General features: G+C 35.4%; 1 protein-coding gene across 1 annotated transcript in view; it reads right to left on the bottom strand.

Moving 5' to 3' along the window:
* The window catches only part of LOC131858443 (uncharacterized), a 43,770-nt gene extending 28,901 nt beyond the window's left edge, over positions 1-14,869 (bottom strand). Inside the window, exon 1 of the mRNA XM_059211682.1 lies at positions 14,662-14,869. Coding sequence (XP_059067665.1) covers positions 14,662-14,869 — 208 coding nt within the window. The remainder of the gene's footprint in view (positions 1-14,661) is intronic.
* Between the last annotated feature and the right edge of the window lie 6,595 nt (positions 14,870-21,464).

The raw sequence follows: 21,464 nt of genomic DNA, 5'->3' as shown, positions 1-21,464 counted from the left end.
AGTCTGCAATTTATTAGCTTACACAATTCACTAGATCTAGTTCACCATTTTGCTAATACTTCTTGCTTCGATTGATCACAAGAGAGTACCATCATAGAAAGTACACTTCCCATTATCTTAATTTGATATAATACTTTTTATTTATTCCCTATGCCTAATTTCACTCCTTGCGGTGTTCTCCCTTGACACACTATCAGAGGTCCAATGGACATAATAAACATTACACTGATCACATAACTAGGGCTAGCTAAATCAAACATTCAGAACAACCACTTGACACCTCAAAAGATAGATGTAAAAGTTAAATTTGCCAAGTCCAATATGAAAGAAAAAAAATGCCAACAATTTAAAAACATTAAAATGAACAACATGACAATTGTCAAAACTCAAATGAAAAGAAATGGAAATTTAGTGGTCCTTCCATCATAAGAAATATCAAAGAAAGTACTAGCACATAGGTCACATAACACTATACATAGACAGTCAAAACATTGTTGAAATCAAAACTCAAACAAGGTGACCATTTTAGCCATACTATAGGGAGTAACCGCTGCACATCACCCAAGATCACACATCCTGAGTGTGTTAGGGAGTGATTATTAGACACTTAAGGCTATTAGATTATTTACTTTTCTTTATTATCATGAAATATCTTATACACATGAGAGTACATTCGTTACATAGATCACGTTCCACTTACATCCACATTATTACCATTACAAGCATCACTTTCGAATGTAAACCACTATCCACTTAGGATTTTCAACAACCATAGTTAAGTTCTAACGGATGGATGCACTAATTCTACCATCCTTCATCCATTCTTCTTGGACTTCCATTAACTAACAAAATACGATAATTCATTTGTTCAATATTACATGGTAACTCACGTATGAATACTTTTATGCCTCGCTTACTAATAGGTAGATATTTGAGTAGAAACTCAATACTTGTATACTTAGAGCCACTTTAGGAGTTGTAAAATGCAATTACATAATTTTACTAGTGACATCATTTATTTTCTTAGCAAATTTCCGCTAGCTCCTAGTACCTTCATAACTAATTATTAATTGACCACATCAAGTAGGAGCATGATGCCAAAGTTACTATCAATTATGGTTAGGAACAAACAAAAGTGGAATAATCGTTAAGTACAATAAATAGTGCTTTGACAACCAATTCATACTATCACACATACCATGTTCCTTCTTTAGTGACGTGTAAATTTGACTTATTCTCACCTATTCCACTTATGCAACCATGAGAACAAATGGGTACGCACTCAAGAAGTGACAAGCATAGAAATCAACACCCTCCTAATTAAATTTTGACTAAAAGAAATTATCATTTTCTATCTTGTTTCTTATATTCTTACTTGCTAGCTGACCACGACATGTCACAACTTTCAATTACCTTCAATCCAATAAAATCACCTTATTATCATAATATCAAGTTATCCTATTACTGCATAACTTAAAGGTGTACCATAATTACCAATGTCTCAAGATTCCCATAATTTCCAAGTTCTTCCTTAGCCAACCACATAAATAGGCTCCTTAGCATTGTACTCATAAATCCTTGCATCTGGGCGCCATATTACAATGCCAACTAATTCTCATTAAAATGTTGGTACTAATTATACTGCTATACTAACCTTCCATATGCCTTATCTAATTTGTATGTTGACTCGTCCATACCTAACATTCCTCATAATTTCACACTCAAGTGTCATTATTTTGCAAACCTCCTTTGGTTGTACGAAAGTAGTAAGAATGTTCCAACTGACCTGTATCTAGTTACTAGTCATGATTGGGTTGCACTTTCTCCTTAGGTTCTAAATACATATAAGTTAATCATATCATGATTATATATTCATGTTTCATCTACATCTCTTTGTACCATAGTAGGGATTCTACATGATTCCTATATCGTGTTGTCTTTCTTGATCAATTAATTAGTCCCCTCGAGATTTTTCTTTTACCAAAAAGTCTAGTTAGAACATTAGATTGTTCGATTCCCCAATATTGGGCTTAACCACATGAGGATTTAAGAAACCTTTTCAATTTCATTATTTAATCCAAAGAGGTTCGTGTCTTCTTGCTTCTTGGATCATATTACCTATAAGTTCTCCAGGGCTCAATTATTAAGGAGGTTGTTATTCATCATTTCATCCATCATTCTCAAGGTCATTCACCACAAGATCCTTTGCATTGATATAGGAATCCTTGACAGGTGGTCTTAAGAGGTGTAACATAGTATAGCCACATGCTTAAGGCATCTATCCACTAAGATAGGGTAATGTTTCTACCCAATATTTATAAGGGTACCTCTTAACTCACTCTTCAATGGTGCCTCGTATGACAATCATGGTTTAGAAACTGACCAAAACTTCTCATAGTGTTAAATGCTATCTAGAACTAGCTCCATCTCAATTAACTTGTTTACCGTGCCTTCATCTCATGTCTATCTAACTTGCAGTTACTATTATGAGTATTCTATTATAGAATTAACTCCTGGTACTCAATTTGACTAGGTACAATTATTGCAATTAGGTTCCAATTGAATGACAACCTCATATGTACTAATGATTCAATTATGAAATATCGAAAGTATATATATATATATATATATATATATATTTGTATTTATAGATAGTATTTACCATTTGAAGACCTTCAGAGCACTTTTAGCCTTGAAGACTTTGCTCGGTCCTTTAGAGTGTGGTCATAGACAAAACTCTTTCAGGACTTCACCTACAACTCTAGAAGACCTTTCCAATGAAGTAAACGACTCGCATTTTCGAGTTTCGAGTGGGAAGTTATGACCAGTTAAAGTTAATGTAAGTTCTGATATAATTTATTTTTGAAAATTCGTAGTTTTGGGGTCTTATTATGCCATAACCATTATGACTATTGAGTTTCAAATTTTAGGGTTTTTGGTGACCTTTGGAACCCCATGAATTGATAAACATTGATCCTATGGTTAAAATGAACTTCACTTTTATCTTGTGCCATTATTACGAATATTTTGTGGGTCCTCTGCTAGGTGGGGTATTCCGACATCGTAATTTGGATCAATTAAGTTATGAATGTAGCCCATGTTCTCCAGTGTATGAACCTAGGGCTCTGATACCAAAATGTGATGCCCAAACTTTTGGGCAAAAACGCAACAACAATTTTTTTTAAATAACACTAAATTACTTGAGGTCTACGTTCAAAAGTATGTGATAACTTAATTAGTTTCACTAAAAGACATCTTAAGTGTCAAAATGAGAGGGCCTCAAATGCGAGTGACAAATTATTTTGTTTAACTAGAAGGCTTAGAATATTTCCCAAGCGATTTATTAATCAAATTAATTAAATTCTATCTAAGTGTTGAAATCCATCCAATTAATCTTGAATATAATTCTTAATAATTTTATTTCAATTACTTAACATTCACTAAAATTTCCATTAATTAAAGCTGAATAAATTAATCCTATAAAGTTGACACAACCTTTATAATTATTAAATTCGCCCAATAAATCTTCCGATTCTAAGTTTTAATATTATTTCTTATAATAATTTAAATAATTCCAAAATCCATAAATTAACATTAATACGAATTCATTATATTAATATTAATTAATTAGGTAATTAAATGTAAAATTTCAAACTTCATTAAATTAACTAATCATTAATATTATTGTCTAGAAAATAAATCTTCCATTATTGCTATCTAATCCCCTAAAAGATTTAAATAATCCTTTACATTTAGATTACCCCCTAAAGGGTTTAAATAATCATTATAATTAAAATACCCATTAATGAATGTTCATAGAATATATATATATATATATATATGATTATCTAAACAAGAAAATATAAACTTCATTTATTCTATTATACCTTATCATTGTACACCAAAATAAATTTCCTCTTATATAAAAAATGACCCTAAATAAGCTATTATAAAATTCCTATTTTTGAAATGGGGTTTCCCCCTCTTTTCTTTATAGTAATTTTAAATCCCCTCTTTCATATTCTATTTCTTAATGAGATAACCTTTATTTTTTTTAATCATAATTTATTTAGCTCTTTTAGGGTTCCCATCTAAATTATTTTGTGAGATGTGATATCTCACATCTCTTTATTCCTTTATTATCCTGCCCTAACTAAGTTAGGGTTTAATATTTTTGTTACAGGGAGAGAGGGCGGACCCCTGTTCGAACACCATCCATGGCAGGCCAAACTACAAGGACGACGGTGGCGAAGTGTCAAACCACACATGGCAGGGTGTAAGGCTCATGGTGGCGGTAGAGGGAAGTTGAGCCCGCGATGACCCTTTGTTGCAGACCACATATCCTTGAGAACGACGGGGAAAAGGGAGGGGGCCATGGTGGTCCGCGGACCACCGATGGGTTGCTCCCCACAGGGGTGGGGTAGATCCTTCGACTCCCCCATCCCCGATCCCTATGATGCCAATTTTTTTTTGTTTATATATATATATATATATATATATAGCAGGGATAACCAAAATATAGTATTTAACAACTTTAATTTATTATATAAGGTATATATGTGTGTATGTGCGTGTGTATTATATATACATAGGTGAAACTACTATTTCAGAATAGACTTATTTAACTTAACAACAACATTAGTTTCATTATATATATATATATATATATATATATATCTTCAAGAGTCTAACTAAATAAAATAGAACAAAAGATACAATAAATATAAATCTAATCACTATAGACATGTATAATAACCTTTCTTTAAATGGAGGTTTTTAACTTTTTGATTTAAAATCCATTCTTCTAGCATATTGATTACTCATAGATTTAAACATAAAGGATTGCTAGTATATAAGTAAATGAAGTGAGGAATATATCTTTTAAATCTGCATGTATAGGCTAACTACTAAATAGGTTTACACAACAAAACTGTCCCTACAATTTATTAACATGTATATCTACTCATTTCTTTTCCTAATTAGTCATTACAACTGCAAATAAAACTACATCTTTTACTCTTTTGCATGATAATGAATAATGAAACAGGGAATTAAATACATTTCTTTTTCTTTGAATACAATGAATACAATATTTCATAGTCTCCTTCTTTACAATTTTTTTTTTTGAAATACAACCATGTCGAATAGGGGAATTCTAATATAGGGGAATTCTAATATGAAGTTGGAAAATGAGATGCACTTGAAAATCCACACTTGACAACCACATAGAAGACTTGCCATTTTCCATCCCTTAAGCAAGTTGCAAACCTGCAAATAAATGTAGCTTTGGCTGTGACCATGGAGACTCACCTCCCAACCTAGGCCTACTAGAGGCCACCCTCGAGCTAGGAGAACCAAGAACCAAATGGGTAACACACACACTCAAACACAAATACAAAGGAAAATAGATTTTACAAGAAAACATCTCAACAAATAACTCCCAACCCAAGGCTACACATATGATGAATACTAAGAGGGGGGGTGAATTAGTATACCAAAAAATACTGCACTTAAACACTTAACCATTTTAGCGGTAAACCAGTATAACAGTTTTACTAACAAACCGATTAACATAAATGCAAACCAAACAACAAATAAGGCATTCACCCATAAAAGCACAATCACCATAACACAAGAGATTTTGACATGGAAATCCAAATGGGAAAAACCACGGTGAGATGAAACTCACAAGTAACTATCTGTATAATAGTAACCAGACCGGTTAAGGTTAGACCGGTTAAGGTCATACAATGTTCTTTACTAGAACATATCCTATTAGGAATCTCAATCTCTATTAGGAGATAAGTCCGATTAAAGACTACCTTGTGAGAGGATTTTAGATCCACAGTTGTGAACCACCTTGTTAGAGGATTTACAAAGGCTTTGCTAGGCCTACTCGGTTAAGGGTTACAGACTTGTCGAAGATGTGAGTAATCAACAAGTGAGTGATCTAAATACTAGCACAGTATGCTTGGTTAGATCCTTGATAGCTCATTGTTAATGCATTTCAACATTGCTTCAGTCTTCAATATCTTCACACTCTGTTTCTTCACATAGACCTAATCTTCTTTTGTGATCGCACATGCAAAAACTTCATCAACCACACAAAACCCTCTCCACCCTTTAAAACCCTAGACATGATGTCCTTATACAGGAATCTGATTTCATGTCGGTCCAATAGGATTACATTACAAATTCCTAGGTTCAGTGCATCTGGACACATTTGGTAACATGACACAGAATCACCGCCAAAGTGTCGGTGGATGATAACTCATCACAAAATTAATACCGGTTGGTAACTCATCATAGAGTAATATCGGTTCATTCATTTACCTATTACCGATTCACATATTTTACTAATTACCGGTTTGCCAAAGTGAAGATTGGGAAATATGATAACAACCACTTTGTTTCTTCGTACCGCTTTGGGATCCTCAAACCGCTTGAGGTCTTCATACCGCTTGGGATCGGTAAACACTTTTTGCAAAACACCGATAGTCTAAAGACTATAATACATGATACTAGTCGGAACAAATACCGGTTGAGCATAACTCATACATACAAAAAGTGATCTCAAAGCAAGTGTGCATCCATCAATGACAATCACAATAACATCATAAAAAATGCCAACAATCTCCCCCTTTGGCATTGATGGCAACACTTAGGAAAAATTTTCATATCTAAGTGTTTGACAACAAAAATATGCCATAATCAAAATTACTCCCCCTAAGCATATACACTACCCCTTTTGCAGAAAATACAATGTATACTACTCCCTTACAGAGATAAACATGAAAGTATACATAACATGCATCAAAATTTTAAATACAGAATACTACTTGCCCTTTGCCAACAATGACAAAGTACAACTGAATAACCCCTATTTCCATTATCATTAAAATCATAAGTGTTTATGATAATAAAGAGTGAAACTTGTCAAAAACGAATTTAAAGTCCTGCATAAATGTCTTCATGGATAAAGACCATGACTTAAGCAATGAGGTAGCAACCTCACTTTTCATTTGCATTTGGAAAACCTTGTTGGTATTTTGGTATAGTTTTGTCATTGATGTCAACACCGACTAAAACACTAGCACTTTAGAAATCCAACAGCATTCACTTGCAAACAAGTAACTATTGCACAGTTACTGGTATATGGTTCACCGACAGGATATAATGATCAATGACACTTGAAATGATATGGAAGACACTTGGTAATATCGAAGACATTGTGTGGACATCTTATCTTAATGAATTAATCATTGGTATATTCATAGTTGCATATTTTCTTTTACCGACAAATAGGTCCAGGGTTACTTAGGGTTACACCGGCAGGTTTATCTTTTCCAGATCAGCATGGCACGCTATGGAAATGATTAATTATTGTTGTAAATGCATTAAGCCGACATGTTCAATCGATTATTGCATCGGATATTATATTATTTGTAAATTGTTTTTATTGTAATATCTTGTAGAGCCGACCTACTAAAATTGGTCTTAGGTTATGGTATAAAGGTAAGATCTTATTTGTAAGATCAAGTGTGGAATGCGAAAAAGAATTATGTGAAGGTATATGCGAGATTAAGCAGTGCAATACACACATACATCATTTAAAGGTGAATCTAGGTTTTTGTGAAAGCATATCAGCATTACACCGGTATTGAATCCAGCATATGAAGATGCTATTTTGTGCAGTACATTCTTATTGGATTTAACCATCCAACTGTAGTCAGTGTGACTCCCATTTTGTGATTGAGCAGTGAGCTCTAGGCTGTTGGCCTTTCTGCATGTGCAGACCCCATTTATGTACACTTACTATCTGTAGTAGTATCATTTGATTGTGGGTAAGGTTTTCCACTGTGGTTTTTCCCCTTACAGGGTTTCCACGTACAAATATTGGTGTCATGTGTTGTGGATGACTTTGTGTTTATGTTTCATGCATTAATCTTTACCGGTATAGCAATTAACTGTTAAAACTGTCTACCAACATACTTAACTGGTTTACCGGTATTAAGCATTAATTTGGTTAAGTTGTTTTTGGTTTGAATTTATTTGACAACTAATTCACCCCCCCCCCCCCCCCCCCCCCCTCAGTTGTCTCCGGGACCTAACAATTGTTATCAGAGCTTAGTCCTCTTTTGTAGAAGTTTAACAGCTTGAGGAGATCCAATGTCTACTAATTATTTCAGGAAGGACAGTCCTAAACTTGATGGAACCAACTATGGTATATGGAAGATCAGAATGGAGACACATCTAAATTACATTGGTAAAGATGTTTGAGAAGTTACAAAGAAAGGTTACACTGCTGCTGTACCTGGTCAGCCCAGTTCAGCTACCTTGGCTAAAGATGAGGAAAATGATTGCAAAGCAAGAGAAGCACTTTTGAGCGCATTATCAGATCAACAAATCATGGGATTATCAGATAGGTCTACTACTAAAGCTATTTGGGATCATTTGGAAACACTGAATGAAGGAGATTCCATAGTCAAAATTGCAAAACTTGAAAGCTTCTGGGCCAGGTATGAACATCTGAAAATGGAAGAAGATGAAAGGATTTCTGCTTTTATGGAAAGAGTAAATGAAATTGTTTTGGGTATTAAATGTTGTGGAGGAACCTTAAGTGAGGATGAAATTGTTTCAAAAATTTTAAGAGGATTGCCACCGGCATATAAAATGAAGGTTACTGCTATAAATGAGTTAAGAACAATGCCTAATACATCAGTAACTAGGGATACATTGATTGGGAAACTTTCAGCTTTTGAAATTGAAGAATTTGGTCCTGTTGCTACTATTAAGATAGATTTAGCCTTTAAATCATCAACATCATCTGCTCCATCATTTGACAAATCTAATTGGAAAGCCTTTTATGCAAGAGAACTTGAAGAAAGTAGGAAAGAAAATGAAGAACTTCAAGAACTTGAAGCACTATTTGCAAGGAAAATGCCTAAAGGTCCAATTGGAAGTAAGTATGAAGGTAAAGCACCCTTTAAATGTTTTAACTGCAATAAGATTGGTCATATGGCTTCGAGATGCCTTGATAGACATGCTAGACCAAGAGAAGAAGGTAGAAGAACATACAAGCCTAATCCTGAATATCAGAGATACAGATTTAAGAAGAACAAAGACAAATCTTGTTACATTGCTGATGAAGGTGTGACTGATGATTTTGATGAGGATCCAACAGACAATGGATGGGTTTTTGTTGCTATAACAGAAGATCAACCGACACCTACTGTTTAACTGGTAGAACAAGCCCTAACAGCTAAAGTTGAAGTAAAGGATGAATGGATCATTGACTCAGGATGCTCACATCATATGACATGAGGCAAAGGTAAGTTCTTGAAATTTCAAGAATACAATGGAGGTTTAGTAAGGTTTGGAGATGACAAAGCCTGTTCAATCAAAGGTAAGGGTACAATATCTCTTGATGGTAAGCATAACATTGACAATGTTTACTATGCTGAAGGATTAAAGCATAATCTTTTAAGTGTTGGTCAATTAGTTGAGAAAGGATTTCAGTTACAATTTAAAAATGGAAAATGCAAAATCATGAATAGAACTGGTTTGGAAATTGCAACCGGTAATCAAACTAGAGGTAATATCTTTCATTTGAATAATAGTGAAAAGACATGCTTGATTGCACATATAGATGAAAGTTGGTTATGGCATAAGAGACGGTGTCATGTAAACTTTGATTGCATGGTAAAGATCAGTACTACTAAGGCAGTTAGATATCTACCTAAAATTGTCAAACCTCAGAATACAATATGTAAGGAATGTCAATTTGGAAAACAAGTTAGAGCTAGTTTCAAAAGTATTCCAGAAAAATCCAATAATGCTCTTGATTTGATTCACACTGATTTATGTGGTCCAACTAGAACTAAAAGCTTACAAGGTGATAGATATTTCATGCTAATCATTCATGACTATTCTAGAATGTGTTGGGTTACTTTTCTCAGAGAAAAATCAGAAGCACTTGGAAAGTTCAAACTATTCAAAGCAATGGTTGAAAATGAAACCGGTAAGAAAATCAAATGCTTAAGATCAGATCAAGGAGAAGAATTTACATCTAAGGACTTTAATACATTCTGTGAAGTGAATGGAATCAGAAGACAACTATCAGCACCTCAGACACCACAACAAAATGGAGTTGCTGAAAGGAAAAACAAAACTATCTTGGATGCAACAAGAAGTATGTTATCAGAAGCAAATTTACCACATGTGTATTGGAGAGAAGCAGTCAGCACAGTGGTCTATACATTCAACAAAGTTCACATCAAAGGTGAAACCAGTAAGACCCCTCATGAACTATGGTTTGGTAATACTTCTACTCTTAAATATTTCAAAATTTTTGGAAGTAAATGTTATATTAGAAGAGATGAGTATATTGGCAAATTTGATCCTAGAAGTGATGAAGGAATATTTCTTGGTTATTCATCTAAGAGCAAGGCATATAGATGTTTTAACAAGAGATTGTAGAAAATTGTTGAGAGTACAAATGTAAAAATTGATGAACAATTCAGAGGAACTTCAAGGTATATAGACTCTGAACTGGCAACAAAAATTGTGACAGATGAACCTACACCAAATCCACCAGTATAGAATGAAGATCCAGTTACCTCGACACCATCTGAGGATTCCACAATAATTGAAGAACAACAACAAACAAAGACACCCCAGTATGTAAGATTGAATCATTCTGAAGATCAGATAATTGGAAATAAATTTAAAGGAGTTATGACAAGAGGAAAATTGGCAAATGAAGAGGTATGTCTTATTTCTTAAATTGAACCATCATCTATTAATGAGGCATGTGAAGATAAATTTTGGATTAAAGCTGTAGAAGAAGAATTAGAACAAATTGAGAAAAATAACACTTGGACATTAGTTCCCCGACCTAAAGATAAAAATGTAATTGGAACCAAATGGGTATTCAGAAACAAACTTAATGAAGATGGTAAGGTTGTCAGAAATAAAGCAAGACTAGTGTGTAAGGAATATTCTCAGAAAGAAGGAGTTGATTACAATGAAACCTTTGCACCGGTAGCTAGAATTGAGGTAGTCAGATTGTTCTTGGCTTTTGCAGCACACAAGAACTACAAATTTTATCAAATGGATAATAAATGTGCATTTTTGAATGGAGATCTTGAAGAGGAAGTATACATTGAAAAACCTGATGGATTTTCTTTGACAGATGACAATGATATGGTTTGCAAGTTAAGGAAAGCTCTGTATGAATTAAAACAAGCTCCAAGAGCTTGGTATGCAAGATTGGATAAGTATCTTTTAAAGATTGGTTTTACTAAAGGAAATGCAGACAACAATTTATATTACAAAATAACTAATGATGACATCTTGATTATAGAAGTATTTGTTGATGATATAATCTTTGGAGGAGAAGATGGCTTATGTAAGGAATTTTCTACTAAAATGCAGCAAGAATTTGAAATGTGTATGATTGGAGAAATAAAATTCTTTTTTAGGATTGCAGATTGCTCAGACTGATAAAGGTATATTCTTGAGTCAATCCAAATACTTGAAAGAGTTACTAAAGAAATTTGGGATGGAGAACTCTAAACCGGTAAGCACACCTATCACTACAAATGACAAATTATCTCAAAGGGATGAATCTACACCTGTTAATCCAACTAGATACAAATCTATGATAGGAGGTTTACTATATTTAACACAAACTAGACCTGATATTATGAATGCAGTATGCATTGTTTCTAGATTTCAAAGTAATCTTAGAGAAAATCATGAATCAACAGTAAAAAGGATTTTTCGATACTTACAAGGCACTTTAAATCTTGGATTATGGTATCCTAGAGATGAAAACTTTGAATTATGTGCATACATAGATGCAAATTGGGCAGGAGATGTGGATGATAGAAAAAGCACCACCAATGAAGCATTCTTTCTTGGAAACAGACTAGTTTCTTGGTTGAGTAAGAAACAGAGTTGTACATCTTTATCAACAGCAGAATCAGAATATGTTGCAACAACAACTAACTGTACACAGGTACTATGGCTTAAGAAAATGTTGAAAGACATAAAGGTAAAATGAAAGGAACCTATTACCATATATTGTGATAACACTGCAACAATTGATATATCTTAGAATCCAGTACTACAAATATTTTACTCCGGTCTTTGATGAGGAAGCTACTTCTCAGGAGTAGTAGTTGGTATATTAAATTGATTGGTATTTTGTATATGAACTTGGTTTTATTATAACTTTGGCATTTGATGTCAAAGGGGGAGAGATATATAGAAAAACACATTATCTTTTGGAGAGATTGGTATGGAAACTTTGGATAACACATGTTGCTCCCAGGGGGAGAGATTGTTGTTTAGGAGAGACTATTACTCTCTGTATTCTGGTTATGATCTTTTTGGAGATTGTTGGTTTTTGGCATTTCTGTTTTGGCACTTTGATGGTTTTTCCATCTTGTGTTGCCATCAATATCAAAGGGGGAGATTGTTGGTATTTTGGTATGGTTTTATCATTGATGTCAACACCTACTAAAACACTAGCACTTTTGAAATCCAACAACATTCACCGGCAAGCAAGTAACTATTGCACAGTTACTGGTATATGGTTCACTGGTAGGATATAATGATCACCGACACTTGAAATGATATGGAAGACACTTGGTAATATCGAAGACATTGTGTGGACATCTTATCTTAATGAATTAATCATTGGTATATTCATATTTGCATATTTGCTTTTACCGGTAAATAGGTCCAGGGTTACCTAGGGTTACATTGGCAGGTTTATCTTTTCCAGATCAACATGGCACGCTATGGAAATGATTAATTATTGTTGTAAATGCATTAAGCCGACATGTTCAATCGGTTATTGCATTGGATATTATATTATTTGTAAAATGTTTTTATTGTAATATCTTGTAGAGCCGACCTACTAAAATTGGTCTTAGGTTATGGTATAAAGGTAAGATCTTATTTGTAAGATCAAGTGTGGAATGCGAAAAAGAATTATGTGAAGGTATATGCGAGATTAAGAAGTGCAATACATGCAGACATCATTTAAAGGTGAAGCTAGGTTTTGTGAAAGCATATCAGCATTACACTGGTACTGAATCCATCATATGAAGATGCTATTTTGTGCAGTACATTCTTATTGGATTTAACCATCCAACTGTAGTCAGTGTGACTCCCATTTTGTGATTGAGCAGTGAGCTCTAGGATGTTGGCCTTTCTGCATGTGCAGACCCCATTTATGTACACTTACTATCTGCAGTAGTATCATCTGATTGTGGGTAAGGTTTCCCACCATGGTTTTTCCCCTTAGAGGGTTTCCACGTACAAATATTGGTGTCATGTGTTGTGGATGACTTTGTGTTTATGTTTCATGCATTAATCTTTACCGGTATAGTAATTAACTGTTAAAACTGTCTACCAACATACTTAACTGGTCTACCAGTATTAAGAATTAAGTTGGTTAAGTTGTTTTTGGTTTGAATTTATTTGACAACTGATTCATCCCCCCCTCTGAGTTGTCTCCGGAACCTAACAAAACTGTTCCTCCGTGGCATCCAAGGTACTCATCTCTTGAGTGACTGTTAAGGCATCCAGATTTAGATAGCATTTCTGAAGTATTTGCAGTCTTGGTAGTAGAACCAGTTGAAGTTCCTGCAAATCTCCTGTCCGATTGCTGATCTCTAACTCTATTCTTGCAGTCTGGAGTTGAAACCGGTGAACGATTTTCCCAAATGTGGTGAAGGAATCATAGGGTGGCTTGAAGGTGCTTATGTATGTCTGCAAATCAGATTGTAGTTTGTCTTTCTAAGTAAGCACATCATTACATAATAGATGGGGTTGGCATATCTTACTGAGCAGTAGATTCCCCTCATCCATAGCATCTCGTATGTCCTTCTATGGCTTATGAATTTCAGACCGAAGCTCATTTAACTTCTTCACTAAGGCAGTGTTCAGTGCCTTTTGATGCTTCTTTTGAGCATTGGCTTCAAAAACATCTTCCAGGCATTGCACCTAGTCCTCTACAACTGTGCATAAGAGTTTTAGTTGAGCTAGAGAGGAATCGGTACTTGGGAGGTTGGTACCGGGAATCAAACTGGTAAGAGTTTCCATTTTAGTTTGAATAGCATCTTGCTCCTTCCTCCTTAGCGCTTCCAGTCACTCTTGGGAAAGCTTAATGCTTTGCAACAAGTCCATTTCATTTGTTGATCAGAGGTAAATGGGACTGGTAATATCAGCCGGTTTGGTTTGACTACCGGTTGCCTTTGGGGTCTCCGCTTGTACGCTCTTTGCCACTTCCTCCTTGTCCTTGGCTTTTTGCTTTTCTTCTTCTGCCTTCTTTTTCTCCTCTGCTTCTTTCTTTCTTTTCTCTTCTTCCTTCTTCCTTTCTTCTTCTTTCCGCTTCTCTTCTTCTCTTCTTCTCCTTTTCCTTCTTCTTCTTCTCCTCTTCCTTTTTCTTCTTCTCCTCTTCCTTCTTTCTCTTCTCCTTTTCTTTTCTCTTCTCCTCGTCCTGTTTCTTTTCTTCTTCCTTCTTCTTCTTCTTCTCCTCTTCCTGTTTCTTCTCCTCCTCTTCCTACTTCCTCTTCTCCTTTTCTTTTCTCTTCTCCTCTTCTTGTTTATTTTTTTCTTCTTTTCTCTTCTCCTCTTCCTCTTTACTCTTTTTCTCCTCTTCTATTTGTTTCATCTTCTTTTCCTGTTTTCTCTTTTCCTCCTCTTGTTTCTTTTTCTCATTCTCTGCTTTATCTCTGTCAGCCTTTTCTTTGTCCTGTTTCTCCTTGTCCATTTTCTCTTTATCAGCTTTGTCCTTTGCTGTATCCGCGGTGAAATTTTCACCATCCAACACATCAACATCAATAGGGTCCATTTGTTCAGTGACCGGTTCTCCTGCGCTGTCATACACCTCATCCGGTGTTTCAATTTCTGGTTCTTGTTCAGCCTTCTTGTTGGCTTCGGACACTTGGTGCAACCTCAGAGCGGCTTTGACATGAGAGTGGGTATCTTTTACCACTTCAGAGACTTTCCCTTCTAGCAACAAGAGTCTCCTTCTTTTCATGAAGAAGAGGCCTTTATATTTTTCCATAACTTCATAAAGTTCTGAATTAGACACATCAAGAAAATATTGAGAAAATATTTCCTCTCTTATTTCCTGTTCCTTTTCTATGGCAATGCGTCATTTGTTATCTAAAGAATTGTATAAAGAATCTGGTGTCACAGATTTAATTTCTGATGGCGACCGGTCATTAATACATAAATATTGAATGACTTCCTGTTCTACTTCCTCTTTCTTATTGTCATTGAAATCATCAAAATAATCTACTAAATCACTCAACACTTTTCTCCTAATATTCTTGATAGTTCTTTGACAATGTGTCAAAGGTTTGTAAGTGGAAATATCAATATTTACCGGTGCTGATGATGCCGATTCATTGCTGGCTGTCTTTGTCTTCTTCCTCATTTTCCTAATCTTCTTAGGCTATTCTTCAGATTTTGTGTCCTTTGAGTCTGGTGTGTTGCCTTTTGTCTTTCACTTCCTCTCAAATACCTTGGTGAGTGCAACTTCCAGTTTCTTCTTTGCCAGTGACCGCTTGGTCACTTTAGGACTTGCTGAAGTAACCGGTGCCAATACAGATGGCACTGCCTTTTCCCTTTCCAGATAGGTGTCGATTCTCTTCTTCTTAGGATCAAGTGGTGAGGCAAGTAGGGTAGAAGCATACCTATCTAGCATATCTCACATTACCTCATATCCCATAGGTTCCACCTTTTCTTTTCTAGGCTCAACCACCTCCATTATACACTCATCTACTTTGATGGTGAAGCAGATGTCCTCTTCATACTTCTTGACAATATCACCAAATATTCTCACCCTTTGGCTCATCTTGCGACTAAACTCATCAAAGCATTTGTTGAGGACTTCAGGATAACCGGTTCCAACCGCTTGAAGAATTTCTCTAATTTGCTTGGTAACCGGTTGGTCAGCAGACCATTGAATATCACTGACTCCTGAGAAATAGCCTTGGAAGTAGAAGAACAATCCGACCAATAGTTGTCCAAATTTAAATTTCAAGGCATTGTCTTGTTTAATTGACTTCAGATTCACTAGAAGTTGCCTTTTCATATAGGTGCATAAATCAAACGAGGCATCTTCCATGATTATCCTATAGGCGACATTTACCGCTGCAGCAAAGACAAAGTTAATTCTGCTAGCATGGAATTTTCGGTAACCTATCACCATGCATGCATATTTGACTAGATCATCCTTGATGGTATTGACGGTCATTCCCTGTTGGTCGCTCACAGAACTAGTGAACTTGGTCATTTTCGTCTTAATGACTTTCCTTAGGGTTGGCACATCTCCAACGTTATAGAAACTGGTGACGACATGAATCGCTTCCGGTGTGATGTCATGTGTCCACTCTAAATACATTTTGTCACCGTGCACCTTGCTTAGAATGATGTGGATGTGATCATCTGTAAATTCTTCAAGGAAATAGACCGCATTGTGAAGCTTCTTCTTTTCCAAGATGCTGTATTCCCGTTTGATCTTCTTGTCCTTCCCGCAGAATAAGCTTAACTGAGAATGGATCACTAGAGATCCTAGGTGTTCAATTTACAGTCAATATAATCCAAAATACCTTCCTTAGCTATAACACCAATGGGTATCTGGGATAGGGCATTGTATTTCGCCTTCCGTTGGATGAAATCTACTGAATCAACAGGTGCACTAAAACTAGAGTGCGATCCAGAAGCCATGATAAATAGAGAAACTCAAAAAATACCTTTGTACATCGAGATTTAGGGCTTGCAAATTCCGCTTCACCACACACTACTTCGGTTGCTGGATTACTGCTTTGAGTTCTACACTTGACTGTTTGATATTATCTTCTGATTCTTCTTCAAAGTTTTGAAATCTCTCCGAATCGCAAGACAAATTGCCTTTTGTCGCTCTACACTTGAAATCTTCTTTGCTCGCAAATTGATAAGTGAAAATGACTTGAAAATCCCTTTTAAATGAATTCTTCACCTACCATAATAAATGCTTCACCATTAGGGCGTAAACCCGAATTTGCCTTTTACCGTTTTTGGTCTTCTGCTAATTGATAGGTATCACATACTGGTTAAGGTCTTTTATCGGTGTAAACCAGGGGTTCAAAACATTTCACTGATTTGTTTCCCCCTAAGATTTTTTGTAGCTTAGTTTGCCAGTTCAGAGATTTCCACACTAGGTGTAGAAACTGGTTCTTCTTGAGTCACTTCTTCTGGCTTCTTTTTCCAGGTTTTCTTCATATCCGCTTGAACAATTTCAATATCAATCTTTCCTTCCGGAGTGACCAGTATATCATCCGATATATTGTTTCTCATTCTACAGAATCTTGCTGTGTGACCCGATTTGTTGCAATGATAGCAAACCATTCTAGGTGCTCTCCAAGGTCCATTATTCATGTTTCCATTCTTCCTTCTGCATGTTGCAGCAGTCTCACCATTACCATGATAGATCAAACAGGTTGCTCTCCATCCGATTGTCACTTGATAGCCACTGCTACCTGACTGATGATTATAGGTATTAAACCAGTTTGGATTCTGGTTCCCAGAGGGTTCAAGAAAAACTCCTTGACTCCTTTGAGGATACCTTCCGGTGTTGTGCATGACAGACCTGCATTCAAATGCTCTATGCCCAAACTTTTTGTATGCATAACAATTTCCATTGAATCTATTGGATCTAGGCTTATTGTTTAGAAAGTAAGGAAAGTTATTGTAAGCCTTATTTCTACATACATTAGCAGTATGTCCTTCCTTAAGACAATTAAAGCAAACAGGTTTGAACTTTTTCTTACCTTTATCCTTTGATGTCAGTTGCTTCTTTGATGCTACATCTTTTGCTCCAGAGGTCTCACCTTCCTCATACCCAGAGAAACCAAGTCCATTAGTATTCTTTACCGGTTTAGCTGATTCAAGCTTTTGCTCTAACTTAGCAGCACTTTGATTGAATTTGGCAAGTATCTCTTTTGATTCAGTGAGTTCCTTGGTAATAGCAGCATTGGATTCCTTCAAAGTTGCATTCTCAGAAATAGCCATGTTTAGTTCACCTTGCATTTCCTCTTTTTCCACTTTACTCTCTTGGAGATGAGTGGTAAGTGCACTGATTTCTTGCTTCAGTTTGGAGATCTCATGATCTTTGTCTTTTACCAGATCTTCAGCTTTTCTCTGATTCTCAAGCTCTTGACACATCCCGATAGTCAGTCCTTCAAGTTCCCTTCTTAGGTTGGCATTAGACTCATTCTATTTTTCAACTTCTTCAACTAGGGCTTCCATGTCCACTTCATCAAAGGAACTATTTTCAGTAAGCTCCATCAGTTTCTTAGCATGCTCTCTTCTTTTTGCCAGAGAGGCCTTATATTTGACTTTGAGTTTGTCATAGGCTTTCTCAATTTGAGTGAGCCAATGAGTAAGTTCCCTCACAGTGTATTCCCCCATATCTCTTTCCAAGTGGTTAAACTTATAGAAAGGTTGGCTTTGATACCAATTGATGAATACTAAGAGGGAGGGGTGAATTAGTATACCAAAAAATACTGAACTTAAACACTTAAATAGTTTAGCAGTAAACCAGTATAACAGTTTTACTAACAAACCGGTTTAACACAAATGCAAACCAAACAACAAATAAGGCATTCACCCACATAAGCATAATCACCATAACACAAGAGATTTTGACGTGGAAACCCAAATGGGAAAACCATGGTGAGATGAAACTCACAAATAACTTTCTGCAGAATAGTAACCAGATCGGTTAAGGTTAGACCAGTTAAGGTCATACAATGTTCTTTACCAGAATAGATCCTGTTAGGAATCTCAATCTCTATTAGGAGATAAGTTCGATTAAAGACTACCTTGTGAGAGGATTTCAGATCCACAGTTGTGAACCACCTTGATAGAGGATTTACAAAGGCTTTTCCAGGCCTCCTCGGTTAAGGGTTACATAAAGGAAATACAAATTAGACACATAGTATTCAATTCATAACATCTCACTATTTAATCCAAATCAAAGCTCAAAATAATTAGAATGCAATTACTCTTCCCTAGAAACTCCATAAATAACCAATTTCTCAATTGCATCATAATAGAAATTATATAAGGCAATCATCCATAAGGCATGCATAAATGAATCACTACATCCTCAACCTATATACTGAAATCAATCATAATGTGGGATACATCTTATCCTCTAGTCTCATGGAGATCATATGTCGAAAGTCTCATTAGCATAATGTATCAAGGTTCTATCTTGACATATATATCCTTAATAGAGATGAAAGTTATTCTTATGATGGGTTTAAGATAAGACCCCAAACCCCTAACAAATATATGATACATAGGAAAATTACATCTAATTATCCACAAGGGGTCAACATTCACTAACTTTCCCATCTAACATAGTCTGTCATATTGAATCAAAGGATCTTTACATAGTGTTCCAACCTTCCATGCAAACTGTTAGTAAGGTCAACCATGGTCAAACTAGGTTAAGTAGAGCTTGATCGGGGAGGGGCACTATAGTATCTTTTGATATCATGTTTGGTACAAAAGTTATTGAATTATTTTTCATGATAAGATCTAAGAGTTATTATGTAACAACTTGATTTTTTTTTTTACCAATTCTTTGAACTTTGTTAAATTCATTAAACAATTGTAATTTTAATGTTATAAATACCCATATTTTCCTAGTAAAATGATCAACATGGAAGAAAATATTGAAAACAAGTGATAGATGCCATGCGTATTGGTTCACAAACATTTACATGGACCAAATTCAATATTCTCTTGGATTTATAAGGTTATAAATCATCAAATGGAGTTTTGTGTTTCTTTTTTACCTATTATGGTTGAAAATACCTTATAGTTGTTGTTGGATGTTATAAAGTTAATTTTACCAAGTTCCCGCAAACGAACTATGAGAGGTAGGATAGATTAAGGTGCTCATATCATTGATGCCAATGCATACTAATGTTTGACACACTCTTAAGTATCAATGCACACTCCTTAACCTATCCAACATTAGACAATCTATATGGTCCATGATCTTCACCAAGAGTATTAGTCTCTTTGGTCTCTTCATCAACTATGCCAAGATTATACTATAACTGCAAGAAATGATGAAACAATGCACTATAATGTGGACCATAAAATCATATGCAACATGACAAATTATTTATCGAGACTGTCACCTTTAGCCTACTTTAATTGTAGACCATAAAATATACCTGCAAGGTTTTGGAAAAGTCATAAGACAACTGGATATGTGGTGCAGAAGCACCTAGGACTTAGACTAGTAGTTTTCTCAATTTTGGCTTGTACTGACCCTAGCCAAGTCAGTAGTGAATAAGGACTCTAGGAGGGTCCAAGAGTTAGTGTTCTAAGTCAATGTAGGCCTGGGTTGAGTTCATTCTTCTTAGGTTTGCATTTTTGTGTAAATAGTGGGTTTGAGTAGGTAGTTGACTTTCTTGATGGTCAAAAGTATCAAAAATTGGTATAGGAATTAGGGAGGGTTAAATTAGTCTTAGAAATTTTTTGAAAGTCATGTGTGATGACTTATAATAGGTCTCATAGGTTGGGAAGACCAAAAAGTGAAAAAAGTGCAAAGTTGCAAAAAGTTGTCATTACAACTTTTGAAAGTTGCCATGACAACTTTTGTCTAGAATTGGTTAGCGATGGAGTTAGGGATTGTCCAACGCCCTAGGATGAATCAAAAAATGGGAAAATCTATAAGTACCATCTCTTGCATGGTTACCAAGGTTGGAGAATGTGTTTTGTAAGTTCAACAATCTGAAACTACTCATTTTTAGACTAGTTGACAACATTTTGGCTTGATTTTACTCATTTTGTAATTGAAAATGGATTGAATCCATTGATCCAGAAATGGATTGAGTTTCTCTAGTGTGTTATAGTATTGTTGGTTCCATTTCAAGCTTTGTAGATAGTTTACTTTGGTGTTTTCTTGCTTTGGTTTGCAAACAACCAGTTTTGGCTTGTATATAGCAGTTTTATGTAAAAATGGTTGCCCCATGAACTCCACACATGCTACTATCACGACCTATTGGGACATAAAGGGAAACCAATTTTAAATTTTACATATGCAGGGACAAGTGCTGGAAATGAGTTTTAATGTGATTGTCACCTTGTTCTAGGCGATTCCAGGAGCAACCCAGCTAGAGAAGATAAGGTAAAATTGAAGTTTGTAAGTGCAGGGGTGTATGCCAAACCACCACCTAAGATTTTGGAGGGGTCCATGAAGTTGGGATAGAGTTTCTAGTGCAAGGAGAAGCCTTGAAAAAGTCATTTTATGCCCAAACCCCAACTTGACCAGTCACTGCCGGCTAGAAGGCCTAGAAACCCTTCAAAACCCTCATTTTGGAGTTAGCATATTGTACGGTGAAACAAGAAGCCCAAACCAAAAAAATATCTTG

This window comes from Cryptomeria japonica, chromosome 9 (assembly GCF_030272615.1).
Source record: "Cryptomeria japonica chromosome 9, Sugi_1.0, whole genome shotgun sequence".
Lineage (NCBI taxonomy): Eukaryota > Viridiplantae > Streptophyta > Pinopsida > Cupressales > Cupressaceae > Cryptomeria > Cryptomeria japonica.
This window is presented reverse-complemented; position numbering and strand designations above follow the sequence as displayed.